The sequence below is a fragment of the Plectrocnemia conspersa genome, unplaced genomic scaffold (genome assembly GCF_051122295.1).
Source record: "Plectrocnemia conspersa isolate PC_06_02 unplaced genomic scaffold, ASM5112229v1 ptg000003l, whole genome shotgun sequence".
Classification (NCBI taxonomy): Eukaryota; Metazoa; Arthropoda; class Insecta; order Trichoptera; family Polycentropodidae; genus Plectrocnemia; species Plectrocnemia conspersa.
In genome coordinates this window covers 8,361,671-8,386,410 of record NW_028277167.1, presented here as the reverse complement: position 1 = coordinate 8,386,410, position 24,740 = coordinate 8,361,671, and the positions used below count along the sequence as shown (strand labels likewise).

The 24,740-nt window shown below is 33.7% G+C and overlaps 4 protein-coding genes across 4 annotated transcripts; 2 read left to right on the top strand and 2 right to left on the bottom strand.

Moving 5' to 3' along the window:
* Positions 1-974: 974 nt before the first annotated feature.
* LOC148236522 (uncharacterized) lies at positions 975-9,349 on the top strand. Its single transcript, XM_088182707.1, has 7 exons — positions 975-1,098; positions 1,512-1,626; positions 4,125-4,321; positions 4,422-5,272; positions 5,428-5,648; positions 6,179-6,406; positions 6,481-9,349. The coding sequence occupies exons 2-7, from the start codon at positions 1,543-1,545 to the stop codon at positions 6,592-6,594; spliced, it is 1,695 nt and encodes a 564-aa protein (XP_088038833.1). The 5' UTR covers positions 975-1,098; positions 1,512-1,542; the 3' UTR covers positions 6,595-9,349.
* Positions 9,350-10,127: 778 nt separating this feature from the next.
* amrt (TM2 domain-containing protein 2 amaretto) lies at positions 10,128-10,808 on the bottom strand. The gene has a single exon (XM_088182709.1). The coding sequence runs from the start codon at positions 10,719-10,721 to the stop codon at positions 10,164-10,166; it is 558 nt and encodes a 185-aa protein (XP_088038835.1). The 5' UTR covers positions 10,722-10,808; the 3' UTR covers positions 10,128-10,163.
* Positions 10,809-13,837: 3,029 nt separating this feature from the next.
* Positions 13,838-18,457, top strand: LOC148236520 (uncharacterized). Its single transcript, XM_088182510.1, has 3 exons — positions 13,838-14,385; positions 14,499-15,452; positions 15,520-18,457. The coding sequence occupies exons 1-3, from the start codon at positions 13,938-13,940 to the stop codon at positions 15,798-15,800; spliced, it is 1,683 nt and encodes a 560-aa protein (XP_088038636.1). The 5' UTR covers positions 13,838-13,937; the 3' UTR covers positions 15,801-18,457.
* Positions 17,594-21,665, bottom strand: LOC148236519 (SCY1-like protein 2). Its single transcript, XM_088182509.1, has 6 exons — positions 21,424-21,665; positions 20,519-21,354; positions 19,780-20,452; positions 18,804-19,023; positions 18,543-18,737; positions 17,594-18,481 (listed from the first exon to the last, which is right to left on the bottom strand). Exons 1-6 carry the CDS (start codon positions 21,548-21,550, stop codon positions 17,986-17,988), a joined length of 2,547 nt encoding a protein of 848 aa, XP_088038635.1. The 5' UTR covers positions 21,551-21,665; the 3' UTR covers positions 17,594-17,985.
* Positions 21,666-24,740: the final 3,075 nt, after the last annotated feature.

The window sequence follows — 24,740 nt, the reverse complement described above, 5'->3', positions numbered from 1 at the left end:
GATGATTGCCAGTATAGAGAATAACCGTCACGCCAGTGCTACTCAAGTGCCGACCAGTTTTACCCATAACAAATCTAGGCTCCTACACTATATCTTTACATTTGTGTTTTTTTTTAAAAGCTTGGACACCGAAGTTGTATCATTTTTAACATAACAACACAAATCAAGAGATAGCACATGCACATCTGAAGTCCCACGGACCACGAGCTGTCAAGAAATTCGCTCGTATTCTTACAATCCCCTACACGTACAACGTACAAAGTGGGGATTTGACTTACTCGCACGACGGTGTATATAATGTAGAACAAAACCAAACTAGATACACAGCACCGACGACCCATAGGGAAATCTACACCCGAGGGACATCCTGAAGTTCGAACCGCCGTAAACCAGCTAAGTAACAACACAGCTGACAACCATCAGCTGACATAGACCGACTGATAACACCGACAATCCGAACATTGACTGAGAGCAGAGCGCACGGCACAGTCTCTCGAAACTTACCAACTTGGACTTAGAAACTAGACACACACGACTCCACTACGCCTTGGCACTCGAACTACTACTTCCTTACATTAACTTATTCAGCACAGAGTTAAGTCTCACATTTTGTTGAGCATTTTCTCCAGGAAACGCGATAGAGAACAAATACCGATGTTTTTAGAAGGTTCTACCGACGCATCTGAATATCTATTGTACTATTGAAGCGACTACAGACGATCTGTATGCTTCAATATATTTTAACAAATTATTTCAGCTCTACTATATGAAATAATCTTTATTTTAAAAGTAAATTGCATTTTTTATTCTTGTCTTCCGCTGTTTTTACCTATATTATCAAAATCATTCATCTTTAGTAAAAACAACTTGATTATTGCGCAAAAAAATTTTAAACGCTAATTAAAAAATATATAAAATTATACATTATAAAGAAAAAAATATTTATTTGTCACAAGGCTACGAAAATATTATTCAGTGTTGCCACATGGCAGCGTCGTACGGATGGCGGCGTTGCCGTAAATGTCGAGCAGTGCTCGAAAATGTATTTGAAAGCGAATAGAGGCTCAGCCGCTCTGGAACGCGAGCCTTATATGTAAAGTGAGTTCTCTGTCGTATATCCCTCCCTCTCATCGTAGAATCTGCCCTCCTAGCCCACTTTGCTCATGTTTTTATCCTCTTCCCGCCATAAAGTGTGTCACAAAATCATCGGTAGCGATTTACCGAGAGCTTCCCCGCTTCTCGTACCTTACATTGTATCGTTGCAAAGAACCGAACTTGTTATTTAACCGTTCATATGCACAATTAAACCGATTCCCGCCGGTCAATCCCATTGTTTACCATCATCGAGATGTAAACAACACTTTCTCTTCATTAAAAAAGCGCTGAAATGCTTCGACCGTTGCGTAACATGCGATTAAACGACGACATATCGTCTACTATGCTCCAATTTAAATGCCACGATGTATATACATTGTACAATTAGACTTAAATTCACACATTTTATATTTCAGATTTCCATATTTTGATTAAAACGAGTTTATTATGCCACCGGAACGGACGAGCGAAATCCTAAAATTATTTACCGATGGGATTAAAGAGCCTTGGCCGGACATGGACTTGTCTTCTGTGAGTGATACGCAAATTGCACATATCTATAGAAATTATTAGGAGATGCTTTGTATGTATTTCATTTGATAACGTTGGTTTTAAAATTTCGCACTAGTCGATGTAATGTATTTTTCAATTCAGTAAAATTACAAATAATAGTTAACGTATTGTGACTACAAATCTCAATAGTCAATTATTTGCAATTGGTTCCCCATTCTAGTTAATATACTTGTGACAGAAATGCAATTAAAAATATTTTTAATGCAGCATATAAACTACTAGTTTTTTATTTCAATTTATTCCTCTTGTATGTAATAGTAATCCTGACTCTTCAGCACAGAATGGGTCTATAATTTAATCGGCAATTTTTATTCAAAAATTCAAAGCAATAATTAACTCTTTCACCGTGGCTGATATTTTTTCACGCTATTTCGAAATTTGCTGTAAGTTATTTCAATAATTTAAAGTGTTTTTCAACCTTAAATTTTACAAAAACAAACATATTACAAGGTTCAAAGGTTCATGACAAATTTAGGTGCTCGATGCATACTAGCGATTTTTTGATGAATTCTGTAGGTATCGTCAGCGTTCAAAGGGCTAAGTATATGATTTATAATAATATTTAGTAATATAGCTAATTGTTTATATACTAAACAAATAATCAAAACAAACGCATAAAATATAACATAAACAAATTCACACAATATTCCCTTGGCCGTACTCGTTTTCTTAAGTTGCGTTTACACTGAGCGCAACTATTACGCAGAATAACTCACCCGAGTGCCCACTCGCTCTTCCGATTTACACTGAGCGAAACGCTGCACGAAAGAAGGTGAGCCGTCAGTTTGAGCGAGTCTGTCGAGAATGCTGTATTTGAACAAAAAGAAAAGAAAACGAAACGAAGTCAACGCTGGTAGAGTCTGTATGATCCCATCAGAATTGGGATTCCATAAAAATTTGTATACGATTCGATGAGGCGGATTATATATGAACATTCCTGATTCATTTCCTCGCGTACAAAAAGTATTGACACATTCACACTACACGCAACAGGGGCGGCGAGCCTCCTTGATGTACGCCTAAAAACCGACTGGAAGGTGGCTCGCCACAAAATTGACTTGCGCATTAAGTTTCAGGGTGGAGGCCACGTATACACTATGCGAGTTTTAACTCGCGAAATAGTTGCACACACTGTAAACGCAACTTTACATTTATCTATTTTTAAATTATCTCTATTTCTTATTAAATACTCGATTAACATATTATTTTATAACTAGTATATAAATACTAAAATATTAATCTTTAATATTTCTTGAATATCCAAACATTCCAATTTTTCAATAATACTTCTACAACTAGTAAATCTATTTTTATTTAAAACTACTCTCATTGCCCTATTTTGTAATTTTTGCAACAACATCTTATCTAATTTATTAAGCATATATAATAACTGTTGCACAATAACAAAGTGGGGCAATATAATAATATTGTAGATTATTTTTTTGTATTTATACTTTACATATTTCTCATCCTAGATAATATACCTATTTTTCTACTAATTTTATGATTATGTAATTACAATGTTCCTTAAAAGAAATTTATCTGAAATTACTCCTAAATATTTTATAATATCAACTATTTTTATATTTTTATCTAACATATCTTAAAATTAATAAACATACATTTAGTATAATATATAATTTACAACAGCTCCAGTTGGTTAAAATTTCATCGGGCGGTTAACGACTAAGAAACAGATGCAGTTTTTATTTATAAAAAAATTAAATTAAAGATACTAATTTCTGTAGTATATTATTGACAAGATAACACAGGGAGGGGTTATTACATGATTAGTCAAAATCTTTATTTAAATTTATATTTACTGAGGATATATCAACTTATTATTTCTGATATTATTTTATAAAATAATATTTACACGCCAATTCAATTTTATGTACAGAAATATACCCAATTCTTGCAGCCTTTGCCGGACGAGTTTTTTAGATTCAAGTTATCCAATTAAGGTCACAAAAAATTGGAAATCATCTTAACATTAATAGTAAGCGCATTGCCGACGTCAAATCAAAAAGTAGTCTTTATACCAGGGCTCGGCAACCTATGACCCGTGGGTCACCAAGTGACCCGTTTGGTGATTTTAAGTGACCCATTTCAGTTCTGCAAATATAATTTTTTTTAACGTGTTACGATGTCACGACTAGACCACATATATGTTTGTTAAGACCAAAAATATTCACTAACCCGAATATTTTTTTTTAAAGTCACATTTTAATTATTTTGACCCGCAGCCAAAAAAGGTTGCCGAGGCCTGCTTTATACTATACGTTTGTTGTTTATGTCCATTGTATCCTTATTGCATAAACAAATTAATTTCACTTTCCTTAAAAATAAAATAGATTGATAAGAGAGCTTAACTAATTGTTTATGACAATTAAAATATTTGCTTACTAAATTTAAAATTAACATTTATAGATGAAAACGTATTTATTTGGTTTCAGTTGCTAGAAGAGTATTTAACAGAAGCGGGTGTCCGACAACTCGATGAAAATGCATATGAAAGAAACCAATATATCAATTTTCCTGAAGTCACTGTTATTCTTCAACATTCGGCTGCGATATATTGTCGGAAAGTTGATTTTTTATATCGCATGGTCACTAACGCCGTCACCAGAAATAATGAAATTCCTGCCAATAGGTACAGCACGTTAACATTAATGTTACACTTCCATCTCAGTCGATGAAGATATAACTTTAGTTTTTTTTATATGTTTCACTCATCTATTGTTATATTTTAGTGAAACAGCAAATTTACCAAAAACCGTGGAAAAAACTCCAAGAAAGCAGAGAAGACCTGTCGAACTGTCTGATTTTAAACCTATCAATATAGTGGAATCGCGAGACATCAACATGAAGGAAAACGCTGTAAATAAACCGCTCGCTTTCTTACCTAAGACATTCATGCAGTTTGAAGCGCGTACCATTTCCGATGATGACGTACAATTGACGGATTACTCGAATGAACCCTTCGGCCTCATGCGCGACTTTCGTGTCAATTGGAACGTAGACGAGAACTATGCTTTATGCGATAACGTCGATTTCTGTAGATTGGAAAGAGCGCCCGTGTCCATTATTAACGATACAATACACACGTCAATGGTCTCTCCGTCGGATTCCGGCCACAATTCTGATTCTTACGCTGATTTCGCATTAGATATTATTTCAAGTCCTAGACCGGAAGACGAACCCGATTTAACCGTTTGTATGCCTTTAGCTACTGCTGTTATTGATAACAAAGTCGTAAAAAAACGAAAAGTCTTATTGGAATCGCCGTTAGCGAAAATGCAGACAAAGTACGATATGAAATCGTCGCTTACTGGAACGTTAAAGGAGGAGTTCTTGATTCCGCTGACTGAATTTTCACTATCCAGCTCCATTCTGCAAAGATTGATACAAATTAGGAAAGGCGAACGAAGGCGCCTGAAGCGATTCATCGCCGAAGTCGACTCGTGTACTGACATCAACAAAAATTTTAGCGTCAATCAATTATCTTTCAAGTTGAAGAAAGCGGCTCCGATGATTTGGTCTCGTCGGGACATTCTGAAGAAAATTCGCTTATCTGATTGGCAATCAGATTCCGAAATATACGGTGCGCTGTTTGCTTTATTATATAATTCTTACAAATTGTTTGTTCAAGTTTGTGTGCTATTTTTTATGAGTGTATGAAAGCGGTTAACGTACGCGAAACACTTGTACAAAGTTTGTTAGAATTATGCGCTGACCTAATTATATTTATATTTAAAGGCTTCAGCGATGACGATGATACGACTTCGAAGAGCTTGGAACTTTTAGAACAATCTTGTACGAGGATAGAACTCGGGAATGTGGACGACGAAGTTGACTCTCATTCTGTATATACAAACGTCGACGACGTACCAGATAATTGCTATCTCGGTAATAGCCAAGATAATGTACTGGAAGCGAATATAGCACTAAGACGAAAGAGAGAAGAAGAAGCAAATACTGTAAATATTTTAAATTATTCAATTTTAAGTAATAATTAATTTAATTTTAAATCGATTTTGCCATTGATATTTTATTACAAAACATAGTTTTGTAATACTTTTGCTCTTACAAAAATACTAATTAGGTCATGGATTTTAATAAAAAAATCTCCATATTTTTCTTTGTCAGCATGATATAAGTGCATTTGCTGATTTTGATCAGAGAGCACTTTTCAAAAATATCTGAACAAAAGATATAGCCTGTGCCAATACGAAGCAAGTCGGCATTAAACTATGATATTTTAGAGAAATATGCTGCATATAATGTTATGATATACATATGTTAATAAATAATATTATTAATATTTTGTTTAAGCAACAGTATCGAAAATTATTTTTATATTTTATTTTGCTGAAAATTAAAAAAAAAACTAAAATATTAAAAAATTAAAACTGCAGTTTGAATTCAGCTTGTATATTTATATATAAATAAAATTATTTTATCTTTGCAGCATAAAATTGTGTAATAACAAAATTTTTACGTTTTTTAGGCATCACCGTCGAGCGACATAGCAAAGCGGGTGGAAGCGTGGCATTTATCACTACAAGAAAAATTAAGGAGGACTGAAAGTCGCGACAAGTTCGATCTACAACTGTACAGCAAAGAAATTTTCGATTCTTTCGACGGGAATAAAAATTCATTAATAAATTTTGGGCGCGTGGTTGCCACAAAACCCCAAGAAGAAATATCTAGATATTTCTTAACATCCTTGTTCTTGGTGAGCTACAAACAAATTCTGATTATCTCCATGTTTGTTAAATCTATTTTTAATAAAAATGTTAAACATTTCAGGCAAACAAATCAAAAATCCTCATAGAACAGCCAAAGGAGATGAAGTGCGGCGATTTTGATATACATCTTTCATCGACTAACTTCGATGAAGACTTTACGAATATCAGTTTTTAACTGTAGTTTGAATTGGCATCCAGTCTGTAAAGTAAAAAAGGCAAATCAACACTTTTGTGGACTATAAACTAATTTCTAATAGCTTTTTAATAACATCTACGTTATCATTTCTCAATAACTTCTTTTTTATTTAAAGAAAGCGTCACAACTTGACGGTTGACGGTTTCAGTATAAATATGTAGATATCCGATTTATTACCTAATCTTCCTTTAAGAAGAGGCTAGTACACTTTTCGTCTGTAATAGTGATCTGTTACTTTGTATATTTAAACAAACATTTGTTTTAACTTATATAAAACCGTTATTATTCTATTTATGAAATAACGCAGGCTTGCGAATTTTAACCTTTTAAAAATTCATGAGAAAATCGCCCTCAAATAAACATATTTTTTACATCGCATACAAAGTGTAAAGAGGTGTCGAATTTGTTACATCACTATATATAAACAATGTAAACTTATTAAAAAGTAAAACCGCCGCGGGTCTGTGTAGTTTAAACAAATTTTTCTCCGTCCACATGAATGAAGAATTGATACAGTATTATATAAGTAATCAATATGTATTAAATCTATGGAGTATTATCTGTGATCTAAAGAGAATATTATATATGTATGAATGTAAATAAATATTAAGATAATGTAAATTTTGTAAGAAAAGAATCTAAATTTCAATAATTTATGTTCGTTGAATTTCGCTTGCTTATACATTTATATTTACCAAAGATATCAAGAGGCTTGTGCTGCTTTTTAAAATAATTCCAAAGATTTGATCAATAGTTCATTTGGCAACTTACAATAAATTAATGCTTTAGACTCGTACAATTTAATACTACTTCAACTTGACTACACGAATATTTGGTTGTTGTTATTTATAATATATTGTATAATTTGTTGTTAACTGTGTATCCATAAAAAAGTATTTTTTCGTCTGAGTATAATATACAAATTAATAGAATCGTGGTGATCATAAACAAGGGTTTAAAAATTATTTCATACTTATTGTATTTAATAATTTTAAATACTTTTAGTTTACTACACTAGGATTTACTATAGTTGAATGGGTTTTGTGTGCATATATTTATGAACTAAATTGTTTTTTTAATTTTTTAGTCTTATTTTTTTGGAATGGATGGTGGCTCTTATAAAAGTTAATGTTAAGTAGTAAATCATTATTTATTGTATTAATTTGATACAATTTGTCAAAACATTCCAATAGTCAATTGTAAAAATACTACATAATTATATTAATATGTTTTTAACTGTGCAATATTTCTGTCGGCAATTTTTTTTTAATGTTTATTAACCTTTAAAGATATTTTACGAAACAATTTACATACATATTTTAATTTTAATTGACAAAACTTCGCCAATTTAAATATTAGGTAATGCAAAAAGAAATGTCGTTTTTTTATAGTGAGAAAAAAATGTACAATTTTATTTCTGAAAGATAATTTTAATTGTTGTTTATGATATATTGATACAATTTGGGTAATTTTTCGATCTTTCTTCCATAAAATTCTTGCGGTTTTCATTTAAAAAATGAATCTAGATGTTTTCGGGCATCTTAAAATGAAATTTTCTTTTCGAAGCGAATGTTCCATAGACCGGAATAAATGATAATCTGAGAGTGCTATGTCAGATGTTCCAGATCCAGTTCCTTTATTTTATTTTGTGTATTTTTCGCTGCCCACGGTCTTGCATTCTCGTATTGTAAGATGCGCCGTTAATTATTAACTAAAACTGGTTGTTTTTTTAATAATTACGTCTAATCTTCAATTGAGAATAATAGAGTTCGGCTGTAATAGTCTGACCAGGTTTTAATAATTCATAATGAATAACACCAGAAATATAAAATAACCTATTTTAAAGTCGAAGATTGTCGAGGTGTTGAAACTGACGTTTAGGCATTGTTTTATATGTATATTGCTATAAAAGATCCATTTTTAGTCTCAAAAATGGATCGCTTTCATACCTGCCTGTTGGTGAAGAACAAATTATCATACATTGATCCAACACCGACGGCAGTAGACTGCAACCCCTGTTTTTTGCTGAGCCTTCTCAAATGATCTTTTACCGTCAACTAGCGACAGCCGATCTCTTCTGATAATTCCTTAATGGTTTTGCGCTTATCTAATTCTACCAGTGAGTTGAATAGGTCATCATCGATTTTTTGTGGTCTTCCTAATTTCAGTTTATAACACAATTTTTGCATTACGTTAATATTTCCAAATCTGCAAAATACTCCATAAGTTTCACAAATGCTCTCAGTTGCTTCTTTGGGTTTTAATCCCTTGTCAAATAAAAGCAACTGTTTCTCCTTGATTTATGGCCTCGACATTTTTAGTGTGGGTGAAAATAAAAACAAATGAAGTGAAAACAGAGTAGGAACAGTCAAAATAATAATGCTGACGTACTTACCTGACCGTAGCCGAAATGAAACTGACTTCAAACCAACACAAAAAATGACATTTCTTTTTGCTTTACCTTATATTAACACATTACAGGCTGCGATGCATTTATGTGTCATTTTTAAATATAGTTAGGAACTACCTACTTATGCATCACTTAATGGACATTTGGCAAAATATATATTTTTTAGTAAAAAAGAGCATTGAAAAAATAAAATAACTTTTCATTTGCTGTCAGAACAATCATTCGTTTATTTTAACACAATAAAATGTGACAAAAATAGTTGCATGGAGGGCTATTGTTCTCCGGGTGTAGTTCAGTTGAATCGTATGATGCGCAGACAACCCTTTCACCCTTACTTTTGCTTTTGGAAAAATATAGCAAATGTTTTCTATTAGGTGGAGGACAATAATCCTCCGCATGACCAATTGTTTGATATAGAAATGTTTCCTATCTATGATTAACATTACCAAATCTGGCCAAAGCCAGCATCTATACAATTTTTTCTAACGCTAGTCATTAAAGTTTTATGTCTTGCTCATAAAACTGTAATAACATAATTGATTATGTTTCTTAAATTATTTTTTTATAAATCCTTAATAATTGACCTATTTTACATATATAGTAAAAAATAAAAAAAAGTTATAGCTTATATTACATATTAGTGCATTTTTCACAGATGTTTCAGTTTGAAATTACAATTTACGTTTTCAGTGGCCTGTGGTGTTAAAAGAATTACTCGATAAAATTGCGGCATGAGTTGAGCAATGCTTATTTTTTAAAACTTCATATTTAATTTATACTTTGTTTTCCTTTGTATGATTACTTTTATATTTCCTATTATGTAAGATTATGATTATTATAATGTAACAGAAAAAAGCAGCTGAAAATTATCGTAGAGAAATAAACTTCAAACGAATGTTTTTAATGTTGTGATTATAAGAGAGCTTGTTCTGTAGAAGTCTTATAAAAAACAATCGCGAAAAATATTTGTTTTATGTATATATATATATATAACATACGTATATAATGTAATATATGTCGATATGTTATATTTGTATTTATAATAGTTAAGAAGAGAGTATGTTTAAAAGAAAGGAAAAGGATTTTATATATAAAAAATATATAATTACAGATTACATTTATTTTTTATTCAACACATTTAAACATATGGATTCCAATTACTATCGTCTTCCGGGTATAGCTTGTTTGTGATCAGAAGCACAATATCCAACGCCCACCAAACTCCCAGTCCGCCCAATGTTAACAATTTACCGACTGCTGTCCCGGTCTGTCCCAAGCAGAACCTATCCATGCCTAAGAATCCCAGGAGGATTGAATATATCAATGTCGTTGTGAAATAATGCGACGAATATTTTATGCATGGAAATCCGTCCCTTAAAAATGTTCTCTGTCCGAAACACTCAATGTCCTGTAAAACGGTACATTGCACTTTGGTCTTCTCGACGTCTTCGTACCGCACGTTTCCGAATTGCACACAACCATGGCCAGCTTCTTCTTTGGCCGTTTTGTTTCCTTTGTGGTCCACCGGCTCATCGCAATGGATGAACTCCATGGGGAGGAAGTTGCATCTGACTAGGGGCCCTTGAGGGTCGTACTCTTCGGCTGGAGGCGCGTCCGGGGCTAGCGTGGTTTGTATACATTCGATTTTGACAACAAACAGCAATAAAATGAAACCCAATTTCATTTTAACACCCATTTTAGATTGGATTCACATTACACGACCAGGTAAACAAACGACGTTGCGACAAACGTCAGATTCGCTTGACAGTTGTTGCGGTTTGGAACATTCTTCGGCGAACACGTTTTTTATGTTGACAACATTTGAAATGTAAGATATTTAATTATTAAAATACTATTATAACTAAAAAATATTAATCCCTTTTTGTCAATTTCCTGTTACCTAATGTCAGAATCAGAATTTTCTGTCATAAATGTTTTTTAACCTAATAAAATTGTTAAAATGTCAGATGCATACATTTTAAATCAGCACTTAAAGCTAAAAGGCAAATATTCACAAATATTATAATTAAAGTGTTTATGGACCAATTAATATTTCAAATAATTAATGTAACTATTATGAAATTGTTGTAATTCAAAGATGTCCATAAAATGGTTCACGGACTTATTGATTTCAAAATATAATCGTATGGTTAGCGAATTATGTTGACGACCGTTTCGCCTGTTGTATGCGTTTGTGAACACCATCTTACAGCGTTCGAAAATGTCCCCGTTTTGACAGCCAATCGTTACGGAATCGTCGGACCACGCCGAGCTTAATAAAATCTTATACACAAGTACGTGTTTTTAGATTCAGACCCAAAAACTAACCAGCACGCGTATCCCTAGACGCAAGATATTTTGCCAATAGCAAACCTGCTATCGGCAAAATGGTGGTTGTCAAGGAGAACAACTTACCACCGTTGCAATGGGTGATCGGCCGCATTGAAGCAATTCACTCAGGATCCTTACACGCAACAAATTCTTTATATACAGCCTTTTTTATTTTTTACTTTGCCAGTTACTATCGCTAATGTAGAACGTACATTTATCAAATTAAATTAATTCAGGATTTTAAAATAAATTCAATCAATCAATCTATTTTTTTTTTGTAGACTTAGTGAACTTGTATATAAGCAATTGATCATAAATAAAAACAAAAAAGTAGCTGCAAGACATGATTCCAGAATTTTCAAACATGAGGCGAGGAAAAACATTTAAAATCTGTATGTTTATTAATTTAATTTTAATGACAAAAAATATTAAGGGATGGGGTAGCTTTTTACGGTCCGCGTGCCTCAGATTTCGACAGGAAAATAAATTAATATTTCTTATAAACAGAAATATGGAAAAGGTCATTTAAAATCATTCTTTCTATATTTAAAAAAAACGAGGCATATTTATGTTAAAGCCCTTAAAAAAATTCTCTGTTTAAGTGTGCCAATAGGAACTTTACTTCAGCTTTTCTAATTAAATTTTCATTAAATGACATGCATTTTTCTGGCCGGATTAAAAAGAGGGGAAATGCCCCCACCTGCTTCCCAAATATCCTCCCTGTGTGTTTACGGTGTTTGTCCCCCACATAAATAATACTTTTTGTAAGAATGTTTCGAAAATTCCACGTTGTTTAATATGTAGATATATTACATGCGTATTTATTTAAAGCGCGGAATAAAGTACCGGGTTTTAACAACGAATGTCATAAAACGATTCAAGCAGTAAAGCGTTTTGAATTTCTGGATATGCATAATCATTAAAAAAAATATAAAGAGAGAGCGTTTCAGATGTATAATTAAGTTTTGACGCAGGCCTGTATTTAAATTTTCCGTTTCATATGAATTGAATGTCATGGGTTATTAATATATACTTTGGCTACGGGAGGGGACAGATTAAGCCGCTGCAGTAGTATGTTTTTTGCTGATTTATGATTTTGTTTACGTGGTGCTTTAAGTTTAACGGGGTGCGGGCCTGCAACCGCGCACGAACGCTGAAGGTTGCCAGTCGAGAGAATCCGCCACTCCAGTGCTACCAGAGTGCTGCCAAGTTTTGCCCATAAAAACCTGAATAAAGCTTTAGGGACGGTGATGGTTACGGGTGGCAATTAGACACAGATTGAGCCGCTGCAGTAATATTTATTTGATGATACTTGTTTACATTACAAAAAGGGCGCGCACGCGGCGGCACGCGTCCGAACCTTTGCAAGCTTGCCGGTAGAGAGGGAGAAAAACCGTCACGCCAATGCTACTCCAGCGCCAACCAGTTTTGGCCATAACAAGTCTAAATTGGCCCCCATACACCTGAATAAAAAGTGGCATAGTAGTTACCCTACTGGATGCAGGGAGACACGCATATACAACCAGAGCATATGCGCGGTTTACTTTAATACTACTCCCTCAAAAAACTATAATTATTAAAGTAAACGGAGAGATTATCATGGTTGACGTGACCGATCGCTTTTACACGATGTTGCTGTGTACTATGTCCGTGTCCACAATAAGTCGGCACGGAACAGTACTGTCACCAAGATCGCTGTTAAAACAAGAACTTATATTTACATGAAATATTTTTAAAAAGCCGAAATAGCAAATCCTGTATTTATTTTATTTTATGAAAAATACACTATTGATAAACATCTATTGCTTGTAAACAATTTAGCGACGGGTGGCAATTATACACAGATTGAGCCGCTGCAGTAGTATTTTATTGGAGTATTTAAGTAAGTTTAGATGTTGACAAAGCGGACGCGAGACGACGCGCCTGAATGCCCGGAATATTGCCAGTCGAGAGAATAACCGTCACGCCAGTGTTATCCAAATACCGTAAAGTTTTGGCCATAACAAAATCTAAATTTAAATGTAAATAGGCCCCAACAACAATAATAATAATTTATAATTAATAAGTAGATGACACTGACTTTCAGATTTTGTGATTTTATTCTGACGTTTTACTTGACTTATCCCATTGTAAAGCATTAGGCGCACGCCCACCATGTTAGCACGGAAAATTATAAATAAAAAAAATATTTCTTCGATATTTTTAGAGTTTGGTGATTTAAAAATAGCATTATTTTGTGCATTCTGAACCGCTATAAAATATTTTATTCAATCTCTTCGAATAGTATTCAGAAATTGCGTAATAAATGAGCTAATTAAATATATATTTAGATTGGTAAAATTATTATATTATATTAATAAGTTTTCGAGCATTTTGCTTATATTTTTTTAAGATAATGTGTTTATTTCATTTTTGAAATGAAATACTTTTAACGCACATTATCTTCATGATGCACACTAACACACCCAAAAGACAGCACATAATAAATTTAACAAGCATGATAAAATACATTAGATAAGATAAAAACATCTAAACAAAAAGATAATAAAATCAGTAGATACAGTCGTTTGCAACGATCAGGATGGATCAACCAAACTCAAACATTTCCAACCAGAATAACTTAAATATCGACAATGTTGTGGCTTCGCAGCCCGAATTGGGTCCGACTCCGCCAGACGGTGGCTACGGCTGGATTATATTATTTTGCTCGATGGTGTTACAGCTGACCGTGCCTAGTATCACGGTAGCTTTTGGAATGATGATTTTGTTTTCAAACCTTCAAGAAGAATACGAAGAGAATGAGGTGTTCAAACTGTGGAAGCATAATTTTGTAGTTGTACCTATTTTAACGGTGATTGTTTCCGTTTTGTGCACGTCTTGGAGTCGGTCAGTTATATACGTATCGAGCCGACCAAGAATTGTATCTATATCTGGGATATTTTTGATAGCTGCTGGAATATTGATGGCTAGTATTGTTATTGAAGAAGATGATGGAGCTCTTATTAATTTATTTGCTGGTTTTCTAGCAGGTTTGTATGTATTTATTAAATATATTCTGCTATATTAAATTTTTGGTAAATCATATCTTTGAGCAGAATAAACATTATTGTATAAAATATAACTTTTGTTTTATATATTATAGGAATCGGTTCATCTTTGGCAAATCAACAAGCGGAAATGCTCCTTAGCCAATATTTCACTAGCAAGTTGATTTTTGTGAAGTCCATTTATAAAATATATATATTATTAGGTAATATATTGGTATCTTTATTGATGGGTGGGTTATTATCACAGCAAGGTGTACGTACTGCTTTATTAGTATATTCAGGAGTTATACTACAAAATTGTATCGTTTTAATTGCATTCACAAGACCGACGTATTTTGTAGCTTCTATGCAAAAGAGCTATAAAGCACTCAAAGAAGCTTCTGAAGATGAAGACGAAGAGATATATTCTTCTCAACATGAAATTTCACAACCTAATGCGCAAGACAGTAACCTAAATGAAACTACTTCCACTGTTACGATACATGATGACGAACAAGACGAAGATGTAATAAATTCGTTCCATACAAGAAATACAGTGAAACAAGTCATTCAACCGGTTGCGACATTGAGATTAGAAAATAATAATAGACCTTTTTATATTGAATCTCAGAACTATTTCGAAAGAATTGATGACTTAGAACCGCCAGAATCGCTATACAGAGAAACGACTATAGCTAATAATAATAATGTACAAAGTAACATATTCAATTTTGAACCGGTAGCTATAAGCGCAGGCACAGCGAGGCGAACTTCGAAGACAAAGAAGAGCGTCATATTATTGTTTTCGACTTTAAAAGACATTAAATTTTACGTTTATACATATATAGACCTAAACGTTAAACTATCGATGATGTTCTTTGGTCTTTTACTTCCTGCGTATATTTCACAGCAAGTACCGGACATGGAAATGTGGACCGTTGCAGGAATGGTGATCATCATTTACATTGGATCGACGTGTTTAAATATAGTCGTCATCTTTTTACCGAGGAACGCTCATAAGAAGTTTTTCCTAGCATTATTCAGTTTACTTTCGTTTGCGGGATTATTTGGTAATTACCGTTTATTTAGTGATATTATATTTATTATTATACAATAACTATTAATTCATTTTTTCAGCTCTATCTGAATGTAGTACTAGACCCTTGCTGATGATCAGCGGTATGTTGGCGAGTTTTGGTATAACAGCTCTATATATATTACTAGAGCCGATCTATAGTGATATGAAAGTCGATATAGAAGCGAACATGGTAGCGATGTCATCAAATTTCATCATAGCAACAATAATTATGATAATTATTCTGATAGGAAACTTTCCTTATGCGACCTATTTTAAAATAGCAGGAATTTTGCAAATGGTCTCACCAATCTTGTTGTCATTGATAAGAAAAACGGCTTAATTTAATACGTAGTATATGACGTTAATTTATATCAAATAAACCTCGGAAAAATATATTAGTCCATTAAAAAATATTGTTTTATTATTTAATATCTCAATATTTTTGGGTACTACATATTAATTTATAAGATGATGATTTGTGTTCTTATATTAATCATTAAATTATGTATTTTATTTGTTATAGGTTTATATTTATTATTTATATTGATAACAAATTATGTATAATTGGAATCACAAAAATTAAACTTGATAGTTTTACACATTGAAATGGAAATGTGATTTTGCAAATATTTAATCAAAAATAGGACAAAAAAGACCTTAGATTATATTATCTATCCAAGATAAATTAATCGCCCAATTTCTATAAAAAGTCATGGATTATTTGGACATACAGAGAAGTCTTACTGACTCACATGTACTGATAATACAATATTATTATTTAAAACCATTTTCACAAAACGTTCTGAGCATAGAACTATACAAACTTAAATTTAATATACTCCCGAAGAGTTGAATTGAAACTTTAGAGCAGGACTCTTTGCATTATATTGGAAGCTTTTGCACATTCCAGTTAAGATGTAAATTAATCCAACTTCTTAGATAATAATAGCTTTGGTTGTTTATTACTTTGCTATTCTTCTGAAAGAGTTCTTTTCTCCGGTCTGCAAGTTTCACGAGAACTTTGTAGCTCATTTCTGTTTACAGGTTTAGAATCAGTCCTTTTATAATTTTGACTAGTTCGCTAATAACATTCTTAACTTCTCCAGTTTGTATACTATCTGAAGTGAACTTATTTCATACGTTACTCATTATAGATATTAAAGTTTCATTTCGGCATTATCAATATTTTTAACAACTTTATAAATGTCATACTCTTTCCAGAATTGCATTAACGACTTGATGTTCTATTCATCAAATTTAAAAATATTTAGGAAATAATCCCAAAAGGCTCGGCAACCAAAAGATTAATGTTTAATGCTGTTGAGATTTGTTTTTATAGAAAACTTAGTCACAAGTTCCACACAAAAAGAGAAATTTGATTAGTAAGTGATTGATTTGAATTTATATATAAGATGTTTATTAACTTTAATAAGTACAAACAATGCAATCTGTGCAACCAACATAATACTTTGTATTTTATCTACCAGTGATTGAACACAGTTTTTAAAACTAGATTTACGGGTAAAAGCCCGTAAATTTAACGGGTGTCATTAAAGATAGGAATATAGTGATCAGATCTTCAAAAATAAAAATAGTGTTAACATATTTGCATTGTTCAAATATAGTCATAAAAAAACCCAGAAAAAATACTGTCTGATACACATCAAATCAGAAACGCATAAATTTGACGGGTGCCGTAAATATAGTGTTAATGAATGTGCAATTTAATAATTTTTTACTTGTTAATTGAGATTTTGCCTTTTAATGACACTGTGCTGTTAGTTTACGTGACAAAGATAAGATAACTCGATTTATTATAAGTGCATTTAGTTATTTCCAATAAGGTCTTGTTTCTATATAGATAATGTATGTAAAAATTCATCATAAAAAAATAACTTTTTCGCTATCGTATTTTTATAGAAAAGTTATAATACATTGCTAAAATCCAATTAAATTTATTTAAAATTAGAACTTACAGAAAAAACTAATAAACAAACGTAATTTGTGTCAAAAATATAAATCATTACATAGTATATCTCGAATTTTATTGTCGTTTCAAAATAAAGAGGTTCACAGGGGGGGGATATTTATATATAATTTTAAAGGTATTGTAATAAATGAAATAACTATAAATAGTTTGTATATATATCACCAAATATACATCAATTTATTAAGACTATTATAAATACAATTTGTTTTGGAATTTCATACCACACATGATGTTTTAATTACTATAAATATTCATTCATATACAAAAAATCCATGTTTTTGCTTTTAAAGCAAATAATATGATATATGAGATGAGACTAACTATGATATGATTTTTACGTTATGATCTTTATTACTATCAAAAATGTAAATCAAAATAAAATTAATTCATAAGCAAAAAAAAAAATGTATATACAATTATTAGCATTTAAAAGAAATACATAAATATAAAAAGTAAAATGTCTTTTATTATGGAAATTGACATGCAAATAAAAATAAGTATAAAATCACAATTTTCTAAATGCCACAACATAAATTTAACCCAACAGATCCATTATGTCGCTGTTGGTTTGATTATTTGGCTTTGAATTTGAAGATAGTAAAGGTTGTTGAATATTCGATTTGCTTGGCTGATTGCTAGTATTCGTCAGCAGATCGAAATCGGACCAATTTTGATTCAAAAGCGGCTGTTTGGCTTGCGGCGTTGAATTGAAATTTAACATATTCGAGTTATTGTATGAAGTTTTTTGACCTGAATTCCATGCAAAGTTAGAATTGGCCGAAGAATTGGACCAGCCGACATCCGCTGACGGCACATTGGAATGTGCTGAACCCGTGAGCTGCGTATAACCTTGCTTGTTTTGATACGAGGGTTTCGGTTGAGTCCTCATCTGCGTGATGTTTGACTGCATCAATCGGTCGGTTAAATCGATGGGTTTAGTCTGGGAAGAAATTTGGGACATCGATTGAGATGTTGTAATAACCGGTTTTTGTTGAGATAATCGTTGCATACTCTCTTGCTGTTGAGCGATCCTGAAAAATAAAATGAATATAATATTTCGTCATTATACGCTTGAATAAAAATAATCAATACCGTTGCTTATCTTGAATTGATAAAGAAGTTGTGCTGGAACCGTTGAATGTATTCATTTGGGGCTTATTATCTATCGCTTGATTTTTATTCGGATTGTCCAGATTTAGACCAGAAAATATATCATCCAATTGGTTAATAGGTGCAGGAATCGGTGCTAAGGATCCTGTATTGACCGCTAGATTAGCGTCAAATGATCTGTAATAAAAATATATTTATATATTCTTGCAAAATGTATTAAATATATTTTTAAATTAATAATACTTTGATTCGTTTTGTATTGAATTTAACTGCTCTAATTTTGTCCTGTGTTCGCTTTCAACATGATTGACCATTTCTTTAACGAGAGCAATCAGCGAATTGAACTGATTCAACGTGAGACCGTTTTCAATGCAGAGTGGCATCAAGAATGGCAAAATCTTCGTCGCCATCACGTCTTTTGTGATACCCAGCTTTTTATGAGTCATTGCTAGTTTATAAACGCCTAAAATCAATAATTTCATTAACTATTATTGCACTTATTCTAAATATCTACGTATATACTAAATATATACGCATATACATATATATAACTGCTCAAAAGTTTCAGACAAAACAAGAAGTGAAGTTCAATGATTTGTATTGTTGATTATTGAAAATCTTAAGACAAATTTGACTGATTATTGTAATAACAAAGTATAGAGAAGTACTTTGTTTATTGGATAATTTTCACGAGATGTAAACCACTGATGTTTTTCTATATCAGAAGTAAAAACATATGTAATCTTATATAAAAAATAATAAAACATAATATTTTGCATATGGGTCGATGATTATTTGAGTTTAGATTTTCTTTCTAACATGAAAATGTTCCAAATCATTTGTAAAAAGTATGCAAAATGTATTTGTCATTCAATTGAATAATTAATTGACTCAATAAAAATATTATGGGTAACAATTATCTATTTTGATTTCAGTCTGGTTTTTTCTTACTTACTTAGTAGTTGTTGATTGTGTTTACTCGGTTGTAACCTATTGGGCTAACGGCGGACATGTTGCAATAGAAGATATACAATGAATAAATATATTCTAATGTAACTGGTCTTAAGCCTTTAAGCAGTAGTATAAATCAAAATATGATCATCACAGTAAATTGATCACTCGCAAGTATGAGAAGCATTACCATGCGAGATTACCATAATACATTCTTAGAACAACTGGAGTATAGACATGATAATTAAACTATTATGTAAAATATTACCTAATATTCCCATCAATACTGCAGGTTCTCTAGATGGAATCTTAGGAAGAAGCGGTAATACGTCGTCGAGGACTAACCACTTATCCAAATGTTCTAACAGCTTTCCAAGACAGAGTAAGCAATTTACTCTCACGGATAAATAATTGGTGGTGAGGCAAAGTTTCTTGATTCTTGGTAGTAGTGCATTTTTCATGGCCGGAAAATCTATCAGGGACGCAAAAGTCGGTATGACGGACAAGCACAACTCTTGAATTTGCTGAGCGTCCGATTCTAGTGCTCTGTACAGCATACCCAAAACGTCCGATTTGATTTCTTCGGCCGGAGTTAATTTTAGTAACAGCTCCATCTTTTGCATGAAGATGAGCAATATTTGGATAGGTTCTTGAAGCGTCATAATCGGTTTCAACGAAGGTAATATGTGCTTTTTGAATTCATCTTTTGTTGAGTTTTCGGCGATCAGAAGAACGTTCGGCAAAACGAACGGCACCATTTGAGCGTTGACAAACTCTTTTGTCAAAGACGGTAGCACTCGATAGACACAGACTCTGTGCGGTAGTTTTTGTATAATTTGAGGTAAGCCTTTGTAGAACTGTGATTTTTGAAGGTTGTCCCATTGGAACATTGAATCTAAATAATTTAGGGTTTTCACTCCGACGTCATCGAAATACGGAATCTGAAAGTAATTAACTTGTTGCATAAGTTGTGTTAAATTAATTATAATATTATTTATACGACATACTTTTATAAACTGGTGTGGATCAGGTCTTAATTCGGGCGTCGGGTTCAACATTAGTTTAACATATTCGATTAGCCCGTCAGTTATGCAATTGAGTCTAGATAAAGGTAAGTGTTTCAGTTCACCGACAAACTTTTTACATTTTGTATAGTTATCTTGACAATTGGCCAAAGAAATTCCGCCGTTTGAGTGTAAACAATAAATTAACATCCCGAGAGAGTAGAAATCGCTAGCGGCCGAATGAGAAGCAGATAGAATACATTCGGGAGCGAAAAAATCCAAATTAGGTTGCGTCAACGGATGCATCGCTTGACAATATTCTGTAAACGGCCAAAATGGAACAGGGTTTGGACCGCCTTGGTTTAAGACGCAAAAATCAAATCCGAAAATCTTCCAAGCTCCCTGCTGATTGATTACAATCGATTCTGGACAGATATTTTTATGTAAAAGTTTAACGTCGCTATGTAAAAACGAAAGACCTTCGGCTACTTGCAAAAGACCATATTTAATTTCGACTTGAAATAATTTATAGTTGGACATATAAGCGGGTAAAGGTTGGGGCATGTTCTCGGTGTTTCCTAATATGTTAGCGAGGCTAGCAAACACAGGTTCGGTCGCAAACGCTAAACTCTCTCTACTTTCTTCTAACGGATGTTGAAGAGTCAACAATTGCGGGTGGCGTAACTTAGTAAGCTGTGTTATGCCTCTTTTTAAAGTGTCCAACATCACGTCTCTGTCGCCTTTGTTCCATCGGTCTAAAGAACGCTTCTCAAATACAAAGATAGAAGCTTCTTGTTTGGTCGATTTCTTGAAACCCTTATAAATTTTCCACTGCAGACCTAAAAAATAATTATTATATTTAAATTTGTATATAAATAATCTAATTAATTAATATGTATTTTAAATACCAGGGCCAGCACTAGCAATATGATGCGAAGCTTCAAATTCTCTTGTTACAGGATTTCCAGGAAGAACGCCGGAAAGTTGTGACACTGTGCTCGTCACGGAGGAATATAATTTATTTATAACGTCCATTTTTCAATTTTACTAATTCTTATTGCGTATTTTTACAAAAAACGTTGACTAGAACATGACAGATTTGGTGAATAATAAAAAAACTAGCATATGACACCAGAATTTGACGTACAGTGCTGCCAGTCGATAAAATAAAAATCTCACACCAAAATTGGGAAAATAATAATAATATTTTATTTACAAATGAGTGCTATTTTACAGGGAATTATTTTCAGAGATATGTGCATTTAAATAATAATTTTGTTTCACAAAACAATTTGTTTGTGCATTTATTTTAGGTTTGGATTTTTTTTCGGAAAAGGATTCGTTGCAAGTTCTGACTAATAGGTACGATCAACAGTAATGCACAAACAATTTGTTCTACGGAACTATTATTTTGTATATTGCTCATTTAAATTGTTTACTTAAAAAGAAAAAGCAATGTGTGTTCATATTATTATGAGAAAAATCAATTTGAATATGTCTAATGTAAAAATCATGTTTCAGATGTTCATTTGCAATACACCAGTGAACGTCACAGCTTCCAATTTGTACACACATATATTGGCGCGTGCTAGAGCCCAGTCACAAAAATAAAGTCGTATACGTCGCACGAAAATACGATTGTGTGTTTTTTGTTTCTACCTGCGCTGCAATAAAGGTTATTATCAGGAAACTGCAGCGTATCGACATAGCTTGGAGAGTTTAAAAGAGATCGTAAACTTTTACACGTATGATATATTATATCAAAAATGCAATTAAAAACATTACAAAAATTTTTAGGGGCTGTGATGATGGCGGGTGGCAATGAGACACAGATTGAGCCGCTGCAGTAGTATATTTATTTGAGGTTACGGTTTTACATTACAAGAATGGGGCGGACGCGCGACGGCACGCGTCCGAACCCTTACAAGCTTGCCGGAAGAGAGAGAGAGCCGTCACAACCCCGCTATTTCTGCGCCGACCAGTTTTGGCCATAACAAATCTATATTGGCCCCCATACGGCTCCGGCCCTAGCAATTTACAATTGCGAACTATAACCAGGGGGAGGTATGGGGGCCTTGGCGCTGCTGTTGATTAAATGCTGGCGGCGCAAAAGTAGCAAAGTCGTGACGTATGGTGTGGCGGCGCGGCCTCCAGTGACGCGCGGCGTGCTTCGCTCCAAGCCGAGTGGAACACGCGTAGACCCGGGCGGCGCGTAGGGCTCCAGGGGGCGCGAGAAGAACGGGCATGTCCGGGAGCACCTTTCGGGGCCCTGTGGTGCGTCGGTGCAGCTACACAGGGCGCGCGCGTGACGGGCCCCGAACATGCGGTTCGAGCTCGGAGTCGCGGGGGCGTAGCCCTACGGGTGCGTGACGGGTCACGCGTGGTCCACTCGAGCCTGGTCTACGGCAGCACTTCGGTGGCTTCTCGCTGGAGGCGCGTGGTGGCGCCGGATGCTTTCTGGGTCACGTGGTCGGCGGCGGCGGCGGCTGACGATGGCGGCTCATGGTCGGAGGCGCAGGCCCATCGTCTTGGTGGTCCGCCAGCTCGAGTCCGGATCCAGGGAAGCTCCGGCGGGGTGGCAGCAAGTGGGTTTACAGCGGCTCGGCTTTTTGTACTGCAGCGGCGTCTGTGTCTGCCATTTTTCGTCTGACTCCATATGTGTGCTCAGGATCACGTCGGCGTCAACAGTTTAGGGACTGTGATGATGGCAGTTGGCAATGAGACACAGATTGAGCCGCTGCAGTAATATTTATTTAAGATTGACGGTTTACATTATAAGAATGGGGCGGACGCGCGACGGCACGCGTCCGAACCCTTACAAGCTTGCCGGAAGAGAGAGAGAAAAAACCGTCACGCCGATGCTACTCCAGTGCCCACTAGTTTTGGCCATAACAAATCTATATTGGCCCCCATAAATTATTAAAATATTTTTATTATATAGTGATACAAATTATTTACATAATAGATATAAATTTACATACATAGAAAATATACATATTTTAAAATACAATTAATTATATTTAAAAAATAAAAATATAAAATAAAATCACGGTTAAGTTGGAAGTCAGTTTTCTTTGGTTTCGTTCCAACAATATTATCATTTTTTAATGATGTAGAAGAATATTGGTAGCTCATTTTCAATGTTTAAAAAGTCACTATGAAAAATTGTGGATACCGAATCCAAAAACAGTTTGCTGGTAACAGATACGTCAAAAATTCGTACTGCAATAATTTTGTAAATGCGTTGTCTACGTATACAGACGTATGCGAGAGAGAAGCGACACATGCGCGTAAGAATATTCGCTGTCTCGCTCGTTCTTGTTGAAGCGGTAATGTTCCTTTCAAAGATTTCGTCTGTGTCCCATCCGGTTATAAAAATAAATATCGTCTATTTCGGACAAAATAAAATATATATGATATTACACTAACTGGTTGTCAACTCCTACAATATGATTGTGTGAGTAAATCGTATGTGTGTTTTTGGATGAAATGTGGATAGCGTGATGACCACTGCTGACAATAGAAACAAGTGGAGTCAGGAGTTTTAATTTTACAAACTAAACATAATATGTATTATACATAGCTGTATACAATTAACACGTATTCTGTCGTTAGCACGGTGATGTTTAGCTTAACTTTCAACTAAAAAGTAAAAATAGCTCAGTTGACCTAGAAATGCCAGCCAACATGTCATGTCGCTATTGTTTATCATTTGGGAGTTCTTGTGATAGACATATTGACAGACACATATATTTTCTGTTTATAATATATTGGCTGATCCAATTCGAGCTTTCAATATTAGCAGCAATGTATTAATCTAATAATAATAAGCAAAATTGCCGTATACGAGGCGGGAAAAATCCTCAAGTGATTCACAAGAGACCATTACATGCCCAAAAAGTGATTGTTTGGTGCGCATTGTGGTCAGGCGGCGTCATTGCGCCTTACTACTTTTTTGAAAACGATGAAGGTTGGGCTATAACAGTTAGCGGTGAACACTATTGCCGCATGATAACCGTTATTTTTGCCACAAAATCGAAGATATTAATATTGAATATATATATGTGGTCCCAATAAAATGCATCGAGTGCAACATTGAATGATTTGAGTAAAAAGTTCCTAGTTTGAATTATTTCACATTTTGGTGACCTCGACTGGCCGCCAACATCAAATGCGGTTGAATTTTTTTATGGAATTAGGTTAAGGGTCGTGTCTATATTGGCAA